General features: G+C 40.3%; 1 protein-coding gene and 1 pseudogene across 2 annotated transcripts in view; one reads left to right on the top strand and one right to left on the bottom strand.

Annotated features, from left to right (window-relative positions):
• LOC116273562 (tropomodulin-3) overlaps positions 1-15,190 on the bottom strand; it is a 61,612-nt gene that overhangs the window by 39,005 nt on the left and 7,417 nt on the right. Inside the window, exons 2-3 of one of the 2 annotated variants that reach the window (XM_031662704.1) lie at positions 7,622-7,821; positions 1,321-1,477 (exon numbers count right to left, since the gene is read on the bottom strand). In XM_031662704.1, coding sequence (XP_031518564.1) covers positions 1,321-1,477; positions 7,622-7,747 — 283 coding nt within the window. In that variant the 5' untranslated portion in view covers positions 7,748-7,821. Of the gene's footprint in view, positions 1-1,320; positions 1,478-7,621; positions 7,824-15,190 lie in introns of those variants that run through there. The other variant, XM_031662705.1, reaches the window with a different exon arrangement.
• Positions 8,502-11,415, top strand: LOC116273567 (annotated as a pseudogene).

Genomic DNA, 15,190 nt, shown 5'->3' with positions numbered 1-15,190 from the left:
AGAAAAAGCACAGGGGCTGAGGTGATGGATAATTTTGGAAAAGTCAAGTGCTGAGTTTACGGCTTACCTACTATTACCATTCACTAGCCTTCCTCTACTATAGAAGCTGGAGTGCTAAAATGAACTTTCTTGCTTCCCTTGCAGCTAAGGGGTAGTCATGTGACACAGTTCTGGCCAAAATTATTGAGAAGGGCCTCTTTCTCAAATAAAAAGCCCAAGTACCATTCTTCCTGCCCAGACTAGAAAGAATTCAGACATAAAAACGGTGCCTGCAAGAGCTGATATGCAGCTCTGCCACTGCTGTCACCATTCCCCAGTATTCTATACACAATATTCCAAATAAGAGTGAATGTAGAATTTGCGTTTTTAGGTCAACCTATATTCTAACCTGTTTGGAAAGCTGAAAAACTTATCCTGTTTCATTTAAGTATATATATAGAACTTTTAAGAACACAGCTGTGGCCAGGAGCAGTGGCTCACGCCTGTAATCCCAGCACTTTAGGAGGCTAAGGTGGGTGGATTACTTGAGGTCAGGAGTTCGAGACCAGCCTGGCCAACATGGTGAAACCCCATGTCTACTAAAAATACAAAAATTAGCCAGACGTGGTGGCGCGCACCTGTAATCCCAGCTACTCAGGAGGCTGAGGCAGGAGAATCGCTTGAACCCGGGAGGTGGAGGTTGCAGTGAGGTGAGATGACACAACTGCACTTCAGCCTGGGTGACAGAGCAAGACTCTGTCAAAAAAAAAATCAAAAAAAAAAAAAAGCCACAGCTGTACTTAAGCTCCACTGAGGATACATAAGCACAAACACTTAAATGAGGGAGACTTGGACTAGAAAAATTTCCTAAAAGTACTGACTACGAAGCATTAGCAATCATAACCATGAATTAATAAGGATGGCTATAGAACAGCTTTTAAAAAGGGTCTTTGAAAATATGGCATGAATTGTTTTATGGCATTCCACTTTAAAGAATGCAGTTAGAATAGATGCCTTAACATCATTTGTACTCTGTAATCTACCACTGGATTTAAAAGTTTCCTTCAATACACTTTTAGATCTGTTACAGTAGAGAATTAAAGAATGTTATACAAAATCATTGTGTAATAAAACTTCACTAACATCATTAAGAAGAAACTTATTGGCCAAGTTGATGAAAAATGTAAATAAAGTGTCTAAAGTAATAAATATTTAAGTCAACAGTATCCTATATTTAAGGCTACCAATGATGTACCTCTAAAAATATGATTTTCTCCATACCCACCTATAAAAAGAAAAATCAAGTGTTACCACATAATAACTTCAAAATTCTGGGCTTACCTTTTTTTTCTCCAGTGTAGGGCACATAGTCTTCCCTGTCTTTATGCTCCAATGCTTCCTTCTCCAGATATGAAAGGAGATGCTCTCTATCAAATGGCCCTGTGGCGGACTTTGATGTCTGGTTCTTCTGCCGGAACCCTGCAGGCAGAAGGGCATTCTGCCAGAGAGAATGAATCAGCCAGTATGACCAAAAAGAATGCTAATGCTATATGCTTCCGAAGATTACCCATATAAAAAAGAATTACAGACCGGAATGTGATACAGGCACTAAACACTTCATTGCAGGATTTTAGGACAGCAATATACAACTGCTCCAAACATGAAACTTCTTTTTTATTAGGTAGAATTCACTTACATTATTATTAAAATAGGCACATACATTAGTACAGTTTCTTTTCTTTTTGGAGACAGAGTCTCCTTCTATCCCCAAAGCTGGAGTGCAGCGGCACAATCTTGGCTCACTGCAACCTCCGCCTCCTGGGTTCAAGCCATTCTCATGCCTCAGACTCCCAGGTAGCTGGGATTATAGGCGCCTGCCACCACACCTGGCTAATTTTTGCATTTTTGGTAGAGATAGGGTTTTGTCATGTTGGCCAGGCTATTCTACAACTCCTGACCTCAGATGATCTGCCCTCCTCAGCCTCCCGAAGTATTGGGATTACAGGCATGAGCCACCGCGCCCGGCATATGTTTTCTAATAGAACATTTTCTTCAGAGAGGATTCTACTAGCAGGAAACAATCTTTAGTTTTTAAGTGTTCTGGGATACTAATAAAAAGGTTTTATTAACCACATACCGCATCTTCTCACTTACCTAAGTGGGAACTAAATGATGAGAACACACAGACATATAGAGCACACACACTGGAGCATAGAGGAGGGAGGGTGGGAGGAGGTAGAGGATCAGGAAAAATAACTAACAGGTATTAGGATACCTGGGTGATGAAATAATCTGTACAACAAACCCCCATGACACAAGTTTACCTACGTAACGAACCTGCACATGTATGTCTGAACTTAAAATAAAAGTTTTTTTAAAAAGTTTTATTAATCCTTAATTGCTCAGTGTATATGTACAGAGAATAATTCTATTACAAGAGTGTTAAATGACTCCGTACATGATATTCCTTCATGACTTCCATTTCATTGTACAGACTTTTTCATGATTAAAACATGTATACCACACAGTAGAATATCAGATTGTTTACTTCAGTTTAAACACGATGTGAGATGTTCCACTTATGTGTGTATGCATACATATATACATGAGCACTAGGATGTACTTGCAACAATCACTATCATTGTTTCACATGCCCCAAGGGACCCCTGAAATACTCATAGCAAGAGCTATGTTCCTGGGTTTCCACATGGGTAAAGCTTTTGAGTGCATGGACTGACTTAGAGTTGAGGGAGGTGGAGTAGAAGGTGATAGATTAAAGTTTTCTCCTGTAGTCCCTTAATTTTCACTAAGCGCAGTAAACACAAGGGCTGACTAGACAAAGAGAGCACCGTCCTTTTGCTTGTCAAAAGCCAAAGAGGTAGGTGATACTGCCTTGTCTCCTATTTCTGGGTATATCTTTGCTTTGAAACTGGGAGGCAGCCAGAGAAATCACACAGAAGGGCCAGCCCTCTTTTGCAAAACCTCCCAATTGAATTTCATGGGTGGTATAAGACAATTTTTCATTATAAAGGGTAATCTTATAAGGGTAATGTTAATAGAAAATATTCAATTTGTAACTAGGAAATACAGCACTTCAACTGTGGTCATTTGTTGAGATACATAATAATTTTCATAAAATTCACCTGTGTTACCCTTTATGTAATGGTACCTACTACACAGAAAGCTGAACTATAAAGATGAAACACACAGGACGTCCATTCCTAACTCTGTACCAAGTATATTTCTGTAATACAAAATTGTTTATGGAACCATAAAAAAGAAACATAAGATTTCTACCTTTAGACTTAGAAATCAAGAGAGGAACTACACATGAAGAATCCATTTCCAATTGACCTGCAAACCCTACTCTTTTACTTCCTGAAGAACTCATTCATCTTTTTCCCATCTCCAACATTATTACTTTGGTCCAAACTATGATCCAAGCTTGCTGAGACTGTTACACTAGCTTCCCAACTGTATCAGTTGCCTGATATTTTTTATCCTTCACCACCAGCCCCTCAGTCTGTCACCCTAGGCTCATCTCATACATCCTCTCCATTCCAGTCACACTGGACTTTTTTTTCTCTCTTGTACTTGCTACATACTTCCTTCTACCACCAGGCCTCTATGTGTGTGGTCTCCCTTCCCTGGAATGCTCTGCCTATCCCTTTTTGCAACTCATTTTTCAGATTGTAGCTCCATTCCCCCAGGGAAGCTTTTCTTAACCTCTCATCACAAGCTCTTACAGTGTGTAGCATTTACCATTCTTTTAATATGGTATGATTATTTGATTAATGTCAAACTGCTCCTATTCCTACCAGCCTGCGTCATGAGGGCAAATACCACATTTGTTTTGCTCATTCTTGTATTCCTAAGCCTAGCATAGTACCTGAAATCTACAAGTTGTCCCCAAATATTTACTGAATAAAGTAAATGGTAGAATGCTTTTAAAGATTCTCATTAAGGCAAATTAATAAAAAGTTACTTTACTTCTCCATCAATAATAAAAAGTTACTTTACTTCTCCATCAATAATGCATAGATGTATATATTGCTATTTCATGGCGGTGGTAATGGAAGTTGCACTACTCTACCTGCCTGCTCAAGCCCATGCGACACACAGTCCTAAATATGATAGCTGAAATCCTGGCTCCTTAGAAAGCCTTTTTTTCTTTCTTTCTTTTTTTTGGAGGGGAGACAGGGTCTTGCTCTATTGCTCAGGCTGGAGTGCAGTGATGTGATCATAGCTTGCTGAAACCTTGAACTCCTGGGCTCAAGCAATCTTCCTGCCTAGGCCTCTGGAGTAACTGGAACTACAGGTGTGCACCACCATGCCCCCAGCTAATTTTTATAATTTTTTGTAGAGGCAAGGTCTTGCTATGTTGTCCAGGATGGTCTGGAACTCCTGCTCTTAAGCTAATCTCCCTTCTAGGATTACAGGTATGAGCAACTATACCTGGCCAAAAACAGTCTAACCACAAACTAAATGACAGCTAGCTGGTTTTAGAGGCTATAAACTCATGAACCAAGCTTCATTAGAAATATACTCTAATCAAGTAAGCTAATAGATCATAATTACTTTTCAGATAAAAATTTTCTTTAATATGATTGTCACTAAAAATGACATGTTTCTCTCTTGTAGTGCAATTTTGCTGTAAAATATATTCCCAGCCTTCGGGGGTGGGGCAGGGGAAAGCTTTTGCTAGGCTGGCTGTCTTCTGGGGATAGATTTTTTTTTTTTTTTTTTGGCAAAAATGCAGTGAGTTAGCAAACACGTACACTGAATACAGCAGGAGGACAGTAAAACAGTCCTCCAAAATATAAGGTACCACACATACCTTCAACCTACTTCCTGAGACTTTGTAAGTTACAGTGGTGTTTCGCTGCTACTATCCTTGACCTCTTTCTTACCTGGTTCTTTACCAGAATGCTTTCCAAAAACATGTCACCCAACAAACAGATGCTGTCATAAACATCATTGTTCTCCTAGTCTCAACTAACAGTATTGAGGTTAGGGGAGTTATGACTGGGGTTGGGGGGTTTGCAAAAGACATTTAGAGGCTAATCAAGCCTCCCCACACAAGAAGCAGGCCATGGATTTACAAATGAAAAATAAGCCATCAGATTTCAGACTGATACCATAGTGCATGAGTTGGGAGGAGACTCAGTGTGGTTTAACAGAAAGACTGCTAGACCGCCAGGTATCAATGAGGCAGTGAGGGACCTAGTCCCAGCTCTTTGCCTAATTGTAATAACTGACGTAATTTCTGTTTTCCATCTGTAAAACAGAGGGCATGAACTAGATCAATGTTTCTGAACCAGTAGTGTTTTTGTCCCCTATGGGACATTTGGCAATGTCTGGAGACATTTTTGGTTGTCAGCTCAGGGGGAGGAGTATTAATCACGGTTTTCAGTCTGGGTAACATAACGAGACCTTGCCTCTACAAAAAATTTTACAAAGAAATTAGCTGGGTATAGTGGTGCTTGCCTGTAGTCCTAGCGACATAGGAGGCTGAGGTGGGAGGATCGCTTGAGCCAGAAGTTCAAGGCTGCAGTGAGCTATCATTGCACCACTTCACTCTTGCCTGAGGAACAGAGTGACAACTGGGCTCCAAAAAAAGTCATGTTTTTTATTTTCTGAGTTTTCTGATGCTTTGACATCTTGGGGCCCTGCTAATCCTGGAGATCACTCCTTCCAGGGCTAGCTAGAGAGCACTACTCCCTACCAACCTCACCCTGAGCACACCTTTCATATGCAAACCAACCAATTCTCCTAACCACCTCTTTTTTAACTAATTCTCACTTACCAAGCCAGTATTTCCCCTCCCCCTAAATCACCCAGAGCCAGATATTGGACAACTAGAGACTACTTACATAGCCCTGAGCCTGTTAAAATTATTCAAACTATCTAGTCCTAAACTTGTTAAAATTTGCCTATCCTGACTCACCCATTCATTCCTATTGAACCACAATAAAGGCTCTTGGCCATGCTTGTTCCTTGATCCTTTTGCCGCCTGACCAACCTGGGTGCTTCCCCATGTGCCTCTGTGTGGCATGGTGTGCCTCCTGCTCTTGGAACTGTAAGTAGTAAACCCTTCTTTCAAGGCAGTAGTTTCAGTGTCTGTCATCCATTACCAAACCTGATTAAAACAACATCCTAGGAATATTTTAAAACAGGAGGAGTGTGCTACTGGCCAGGGATGTTGTTAAACATCCCTCCAATGCACAGGACAGCACCCCTACAACAAATTATGCAACCTCAAAAGTAAATAGTGTCAAGATTGAGAAACCTGGACTAGGGACTAGATAAAGGCTTATGCTTTTTCCAGTTCTTTTATTTATTTATTTATAAATTTATTTATTTATTTATTTATTTTTGAGATAGTCTTGCTCTGTCACCCAAGCTGGAGTGCAGTGGTGCAATTTTGGCTCACTGCAACCTCCACCTCTCTGGTTCAAGCAATTCTCATGCCTCCGCTTCCCAAGTAGCCTGGGATAGCCTGAAACTACATGCATGCACCACCACGCCCAGCTAATTTTTGTATATTTAGCAGAGACGGGGTTCACTATGTTGGCCAGGCCGGTCTCGAACTCCTGGCCTCAAGTGATCCACTCACCTCGGCCTCCCAAAGTGCTGCGATTATAGGTGTGAGCACTCGTCCACTTTTTCCAGTTCTAAAACCATTTGATTCAAATAGGTCTAATAGATTGAACTGCCTATAGAAGATATTGCTGTGATGTGATAAAAACAGCACTGTTATCCTGAGTAATCCCCCTCCAATTAGGTGTACTGGGAACTTTTCCTTATAATAGTAATTATGGTTAAGGGACTTGATCTATGGTATAGACACATCATCCAGTAACAAGAACAATGTTATAAAATGAACTCCATCTCAGTCCTTAGAGGATACTTAAAATCAACATCTTGGCATAAAGAAATGTGGTAAAGAAAAGAAGCCTAGCAAACAACCATTACCTTCAGGACCTTCAGGTTCTTACCTCACTGCCCCTCCCCTGACATATCAGGGAATAACAATTCAAGGGTCATGGGTGTCTATCTAAGCCTTGTGTAATTTATAAGACAAACAACATCCACCTTGCAAGTTAAAGCTTACATACATATATTCAGGTCTGCTCCACAGTGGACTGCTGTATTGTCAAGAAATTACTTAGATCTATTCTTCCAATGACTGGAAACTTAATCGATTGGGTCAGCATCTTTCAGAAAAGGAACAATTAGATTTAGGGTCATGAAGAATCTTTTAGAGGCATCCTACACTGGAGCCACCTGGCATACAAACTCGGAAGAGACAGAGGTTGGCGTGTATCAAAAAGGTAATCATCTGCTGCATTGTACTAAAAATATCCCTGCCTGCACAGAGGAGAAAAATTTCTTAGAGGAGGAAGAAATTTCAGGAGATGTTTGAAAATAAGGATACTGGAGTAGTTTAGGACAGTCATGTTAGTAAACATATGGAGGCAGAAGTGGGGAACTGGAGAGGAAGCCAAAAGCAAATTGATTTGGAATAAAGAGGAGGGGGTAGAAGGTGCCAGAGAAAAGTCATGAAAAAGCTCAAAGGCAGCTACTGAGTTTCAAAGAATTTGAAAAGTTATTTCATTTCTCTTCATCAGCTAGCACCTACCTCTGGGTCAAGATCATCCAAAACAGTTTCCAGTTGTTTCAGTTCTGTTTCTGACAGATTCCCAAGGAGCTCATCTTCATCAAGGTCTTTGTACTTTTCTAAGTCCTTACGGAATGGCAGTGCCATGATTTACAGTGTAGCAAGTCACTTAATTTTTGCTGTTCAGTACAGTCAGAAGTGATCTCTACTTTTTCTTAAAGCTATGGAGAGAAGAAACAAAAACATTTTAAATAGTGAGTCATCTCCACCTACTTCGATCTAATTCTTAGGTTAAGTGAAATGTAATTTCCATATGTCATATATTCTTTGATCATATATCACATGCTATTCTTCTTTATGAATCATTCAATGTCCTTTGCCTTGTGTTGAAAAAAAAAACCAGGAAAAAAGAGGGAAAAGATAAAACAAAATTCAAATCCATTAAGGCAGTCACTTGACAGAATTTAGAATTTCTAATAATTAAATTTTAGGGGGAAAGAAATTATGTGCCAAAATAAAAGTTTTTCCATCAATGGTTTTCAAATTATTTTACCAGAGTACTTTGCTTCAGCACAATGTGTTTAAGGCACATTTGTTTTTCTATATATTATTCAGGAGCACAATATGACTCAATATTAATATGGGGGGATATCAATACATTCCACATGACAGGAGTGGTCTCTTGCCACTAGGAAAAATTTTCTTTTGAAAAGATGCATTTGAAAATATTTTTCTGAGGTGTTTTTAAAGGAAAAAATATAGCATTCTGAAGATGTTTGAGTAAAATACTCAAAATCATGCTGGGATATGTCACCCACTGATTGACAAGGTTGGTCGGAGGGTCTGACTATGGGAAGGGACCATCATCGTTTCCTTATTGTGTGATCTCTCCTGGACAGCTATGAGGTTAATCAACAAGCAGGTTAATAGAAGCTCTAGAGACACAGAAGTTGGCATATATCAAAGAGCTAATCATCTGTTGATTTGGCAGGATTGTTCTATAGGAAAGGCGAAAAACCAAGGATTTCTCTATATTCCAGTCATATGTATGAACCATCTGTCTCATAAAATATACCTAGTACTGGGCCAGATGCAGTGGCTCACATCTGTAATCCCAGAACGTTGGCAGGCTGGGGCAGGTGAATCGCTTGAGCTCAGGAGTTTAAGAGCAGCCTCAGCAACATGGTGAAAAATATGAAACATCAGCCAGGTGTGGTGGTATACACCTGTGGGCCCAGCTACTCAAGAGGCTGTGATGGGAGGATGGCTTCAGCCCAGGAGACAGAGGTTGCAGTGAGCCGAGATCATGCCATTAGACTCTAGCCTGGGTGACATAGCAAGACCTTGTCTCAAAAAAAAAAAAAAAAAAGTACTTACTACCTATGGAAATACACTTTAGACTTAGTGATTTGGTTTTTTCTTGACTGCAAAATGCTCAGTACTTCAGTTTGACATATTTACTACTCCTTCCCTCAAGTTTTCTCAACTTAATATTTTAGTATGTTTTTCCTGCCAAACCAGTAACATTTTAAGGCTCCTTTGATGTGTTTCCATCTCCCATGAATGGAACTGTTCAAAGTGTTTAGAAAGGCAGGCTCACCGCAAGAGTCTGACAGCAACTTGACCAGCAACCACCTTAGGTCCAACAACAAGCAAATGGGGGAGCTTCCTGCATGTGTTTGTGGTTAAGAACCTCCCCATGGGGTTGTAGAGTTTGGACCTCATTGTAGAGATAATTCAGGAACACAAAGATCAGCTCCCCAAATTGCAACAGCTGGAGCACATTGGACTGTTCAGTCATGCAGAGATTAAGGCTATCATTAAGAAGGCTTCTGATCTAGAGTAGAGAATCCAGGGAAGAGCCCTTTTCAAGGATGACTTTACCAATTATGTTCAATATGAAATTAATCTTTTGGAACAGATCCAGAGAAGAACATGCATTGGATATTCATTTAGAAAGGATGAGATTGAGAATTCTGTTGTACACTGGGTACAAGGTGTTTTCCGATGTGCCTCAGCAAAGAGGAAAGATGATATTCAACTTTGGCTCTCCTATGTAGTTTTTTGTTTGTTTTTTGAGGCGGAGTCTTGCTCCGTTGCCTAGGCTGGAGTGCAGTGGCATGACGTCGATTCACTGCAACCTCTGCCTCCCAGGTTCAAGCAATTCTCCTGTCTCAGTCTCCCGAGTGGCTGGGACTACAGGTGCCCGCCACCATGCCCGGCTAATTTTTGTATTTTTAGTAGTGATGGGGCTTCACCTTGTTGGTCAGGCTGGTCTCAAACTCCTGACCTCAGGTGATCCACCCGCCTCGGCCTCCCAAAGTGCTGGGATTATAGGCGTGAGCCGCCGCGCCCGGCCTCCTATGTAGTTTTTCGTAAGAAATGGGCTACTAAAACTCAACTTAGCAAGGTATTTTCTGCCATGTTGGCCATTCATTCCAACAAGCCAGCTTTGTGGATTATGGCAGCCAAATGGGAAATGGAAGACTGATTGTCTTCAGAAAGCACAAGGCAACTATTTCTTTGGGCACTGCACTTTCATCCAGAGGGCCCTAAACTTTATCAAGACTATTTTAGAATGAGGCTGATGCATGCTGAAAAACTGAGGAAGGAAAAGCAAGAATTTGAAAAAGCCAACATGGATGTGGAGAATCCTGATTATTCTGAAGAAATCCTTAAGGGCGAGTTGGCACGGATCATCTACGAAAATTCTGTAAGCATAATTTGAGGTGCAGAATTTCATGTGTCACTGCTTTCAACTGCACGGCGATTTGACTTTGCCAAAGGTCTACAAAAAGAAATTTATGATGACCCTCAGGCTCTACACACAGATGATCTTCTCACTTGGGATTATGCGGCAAGATGAGAATTAGAGATCGAGCCACAGACGGGAGAAGAGCAGCCTACAACGAAGTAAGACAAAGCAGAGGAGGGCCAGAAGGAGGAGAGATGTTGCGCCGTATATGAAGAGGCAGTGAAGACTCTGCCAACGGAGGCCATGTGGAAGTGTTACATCACCTTTTGCTTGGAAAGATTTACTAAGAAGACAAATAGTGGGTTCCTCAGAGGGAAGAGGTTGGAAAGAACCATGACTGCATTCAGAAAGGCACAAGAACAAGCTTCTGCCAGAATTCCAATATAAGCAGTTAACTTGAGTTGTTGCTGTGCCATAACTTCCTGAGGGAAGCTCTGGAGGTGGCAGTAGCTGGGACTGAATTATTTAGAGACTCTGGGACAATGTGGCAGATGAATGTGCATGTGGTGATCGACTCAAAGAGCCCTGACATAGCCATGCTTTTTGAAGAAGACTCTGTGCACCTGGAACCCCAGGTTTGTCTGCCATTGCAGACTTCTTGACAGAGTGGAGTGAAGATGCCAAAAGCCAAGAAGACACTGAGGCAATCTTTAAGAAAGTTCTCTTAGCTGTCACAGGTGCCAACTCAGTAACCCTGAAGGGTAAGTACCTGGATTGGGCTTATCAACATGGTGGCTACAAAAAAGCCAGAGCTGTGTATACAAGTTTACAGGACAGTCATCCATTTTCAGTTGACTTTTTCAGGAAAATGATTCAGTTTGAAAAGAAGCAACAATCCTGCAAGATGGTGAACATAAGAGAATATTATGAGAGGGCTTTGAGAGAGTTTGGATCTGTAGATTCTCATCTTTAGATGGATTATATCAAGGAACCACTGAACCACCCCCTTGGTAGACCTGAGAACTGCAGACAGATCTACTGGCGAGCAATGAAAATGTTGCAGGGAGAGTCAGCAGAGGCGTCTGTAGCTAAACATGCTATGGAGACTGGCTGTTTGTGAAGAGGAAGAATACAGCCAGCTTTGTGAAACAGTATTGCAAGCCCTGTGGGCAAATATGTATTATGAGTCCATTTTTGTAATTTGTTCAGAGATGGCAGACAAGATGGCTGTCTGATTTCAAGACACATCTTAATTTTATGTTAACTTGTTAATTTTTTAAAAAATTAAAAACTTTAATTTTTTGATTGAAAAAACTAATCATGATTGAAGACAGGGTCGTGTCCTGGCTGGTCTTGACCTCCTGGATTCAAGTGACCCTCCTGCCTCAGACTCCCGAGTAGCTAGAATTATAGGCACAGGACACCATGCTCATGATGCACTAATCTCTAATTCCAGGAAAGAGAACTACTGATTTAATGTTGAGATGTTGAGGTCAGATCTACCATAGGTCCTAAATGTTTTCCAGAATACATGGAAAGCATACGACTGGGTTTTACCTATCCCAGTTCAAGCATGAGTATCTCTAGCTAGGAGTCAGTTAAAATGAAGGAGAAAGTACAGTTTTGTTGGTTTATTCTCATTATAAAAGATACATTTATGCATTTGTTCTGGAAAATATGGAGGAAATAGAATAGTGTGTCAAAAAAATTTAAAAATCCTGTAATCATAGGAAAAAAAAAAACCAAGCAAATTAACAGAATTTGTTTATGCAGATATTACATTGCAGGCAACTTGTGTAACTGCCCAAGACAGGTCTGGTTTACACCTGTTTTATTGGCACCTCTTCTGGTTTACTGATTATCTTGAAATTTTTTTCTTTTTTTCTTTTTTTTTAGCAAATTATTATCATTGTCATTACTGTTTGTTAAGCCTCCATTTTGTACTTCCAACTTTAAGATAGCAAGCTTGGCCAGGCACAGTGGCTCACGCCTGTAATCCCAATACTTTGGGAGGCTGAGGTAGGAGGATCACTTGAGCCCAGGAGTTTGAAACTAGCCTGGGCAACATAGTGAGACCTCATCTCTATGCGAACTTTAAAAAAATAGCTGGGCATGGGGGCACACACCTGGATTCCTAGCCACTTGGGAGGGTGAGGTAGGAGGATTGCTTGAGCCCAGGGGTTTGAGGCTGCAGTGAGCTATAGTTGCATCACTGCACTCCAGCCTGGGCAACAAGGTGAGACCCTCTCTCTAAAAATAAATAAATAAATAAATAAGCAAGCTTACAAGTATATTTACAGTGTATTTTCTCCATTAAAAAGAATACAGTCTGCAGAGAAGATTCAATGGAAGATATCGGCACTTTCCAATATAATAGCCATAAAATGTAATTTTGAAGAAGGTAAACTTTTTAAGGGACAAAAATAAAAAATAAGACCACTCAAAAAATTTTTCCCTTTATAAAAATACCAATGACATAGTATTTCAGACAGATAAGGGTAAGAAACTGATAAAAGTATATAAATATGTACCAAGAATAATTTAGTTCATGCTATTTTTTAAATGTTTGAATAATTACTATTTTAAAAGTTTTTAATGTGCTTTAATATATTTTTGAAAATTTCAGTATATAAGCCAATTTTCTCAATGAATATTTTAAAATAGACATAGATATAAGTTTAATTATTTTATGCATCCCTAACTTTACTTTTTTTTTTTTTTTGAGACGGAGTCTCGCTCTGTCGCCCAGGCTGAAGTGCAGTAGTCGGATCTCAGCTCACTGCAAGCTCCGCCTCCCGGGTTCACGCCATTCTCCTGCCTCAGCCTCCCGAGTAGCTGGGACTACAGGCACCCACCACCTCGCCCAGCTAGTTTTTTGTATTTTTTAGTAGAGACGGGGTTTCACCGTGTTAGCCAGGATGGTCTCGATCTCCTGACCTCGTGATCCACCCATCTCGGCCTCCCAAAGTGCTGGGATTACAGGCTTGAGCCACCGCACCCGGCCCCTAACTTTACTTTCAAGAATGTCCTAGTATGGGTCATACATTCAATGGTCATTCTAACAGGGCACTCTAACAGGCAATATGATAGGAATGAGGTATCAGGAGCAAAGGCAAGCAATGCTGTATGCCACCCAGGTTCTGTAAAGTTGGAACATGACATTCTACATTCCACGGAGAGACTAAATAGCTTACTCCAATACATTGCTTCTCCTAATCCCAAAGTAAAATCTACTACACAAAGCTTGTTTACAATATTGCTTAAAGAATAAAATGAACACCCTGCCCAGCATAAAAAAGAAAACATTACTAATACCCTCATGTTCATTTCTCTAGTTGCATCTCCCCCTCCAAAAGCAGCCACTCTACCAGATTTTGAATTAATCATTCTCTTGCTTTCCTTCAGAGTTTTGCCTTATTTGTACATATCCTCAAGTTTTAGATCTGCCCCTTTTCTTGCATGTTATGTAAACAGACTCGCAGAGTATGCACCCTTCTGTGACTTGCTTTTTTCATTTAATGTTGTTCATTGTTTTGAGTTGATGCTTAGAGCTATACTACTTTCTTTTCATTTCTATAGAGTATTCTGTTGTATAAATGAACATTTAAGTTGCTTATAGTCTCTCCCCTCTATTTCTTTGCTATAAACAATCTTGTTACCTAGTTCCTGGTACACATGTGTGAGAGTTTCTCTGACGTTCAAATCTAGGAATGGAATTGCTGGGAAAAGGGTATGCTTATACTTAACTTGATTAGGTAATGCCAAACTACTTTCAAAGTGATTGCATGAATTAATGTTCCCAGCAGATTCGGCACATGACAATTCACATTGCTCCTCATCCTTGCTCATTGTTGGTATTATCAGAGTATTTATTTTTGGCCATTCTGGTGGTATTTCACTGTGGTTTTAATTTGTATTTTGCTGAATTATGATAAGGTTGAGCATCTTTTCATATGTTCATTGGCCAATGTGTTCCTTATTGTGTGAAGAATCTTTTGCCCATTAAAAAAAAATGCCCTTAATATATTCTTTGTTAGTTATATGTAACAAATCTCTTCCTTTTTTTTTTCTTTTTCCAAGTCTTATCAAGTTTATCATGGCATATCCTAGGGGAAAACGTTTCTAAGTGTTTCTCATTTTAAAAAAGTTTACTTCTTTAGCTAGGTTTTCCTTTCCAAAGCAGTGGAAAATGAATTTCCTTCAGATTCAGATTATAGAATTTTGCCATGAGGCAAGAACTTCTGGGTAATACACCAAAGTTCAAAGTTTCAGTTCTGCTTCAATAAAAAGCAAATAACTGTTGCTCATCCTATCTAATGATGCTCAAAACTTATCACTTTTTGTTTGGTTTGTTTTTGTTTTTTAAGACAAGGTCTCATTCTGTTACCCAGGCTGGAGTACAGTGGTGCAATCACGGCTCACTGCAGCCTCTGCCTCCTGGGCTCAAGCTATCTTCCCACCTCAGCCTACCAGGTAGCTGGGACTGCAGGCATGTGCCACCACACCCAACTAATTTTTGTATTTTTTGTAGAGATAGTGTTTTATCATGTTGCCCAGGCTGGTCTTAAACTCCTAGAATCAAGTGATCTGCCTGCCTCAGCCTCCTAAAGTGCTGGGATTACAGGTGTGAGCTACCCACTGCACCTGGCCACTACTAGCATTCTTTCCTCAGATGTTCCCATTCTCAGATTCTCTTAACTTGATTTTACCTTCCCTCTCAACTCTCATCCTTGATTGAGGAATATGTGTATTCTGACAACATTCCAAGTGCCAGCAGGAGCTCAGAAACTGCTTAGGAAGGGAAGTTCTGGAAGGAGTGCTTTGCTTTTCTTTCTGTCCTGGGATGACATGTCTCTCTTGTTTGTCTTTTGACATCTGTCTTCTAGAAGAGGAAC

Source organism: Papio anubis, unplaced genomic scaffold, assembly GCF_008728515.1.
Source record: "Papio anubis isolate 15944 unplaced genomic scaffold, Panubis1.0 scaffold88, whole genome shotgun sequence".
Lineage (NCBI taxonomy): Eukaryota > Metazoa > Chordata > Mammalia > Primates > Cercopithecidae > Papio > Papio anubis.
This window is presented reverse-complemented; position numbering and strand designations above follow the sequence as displayed.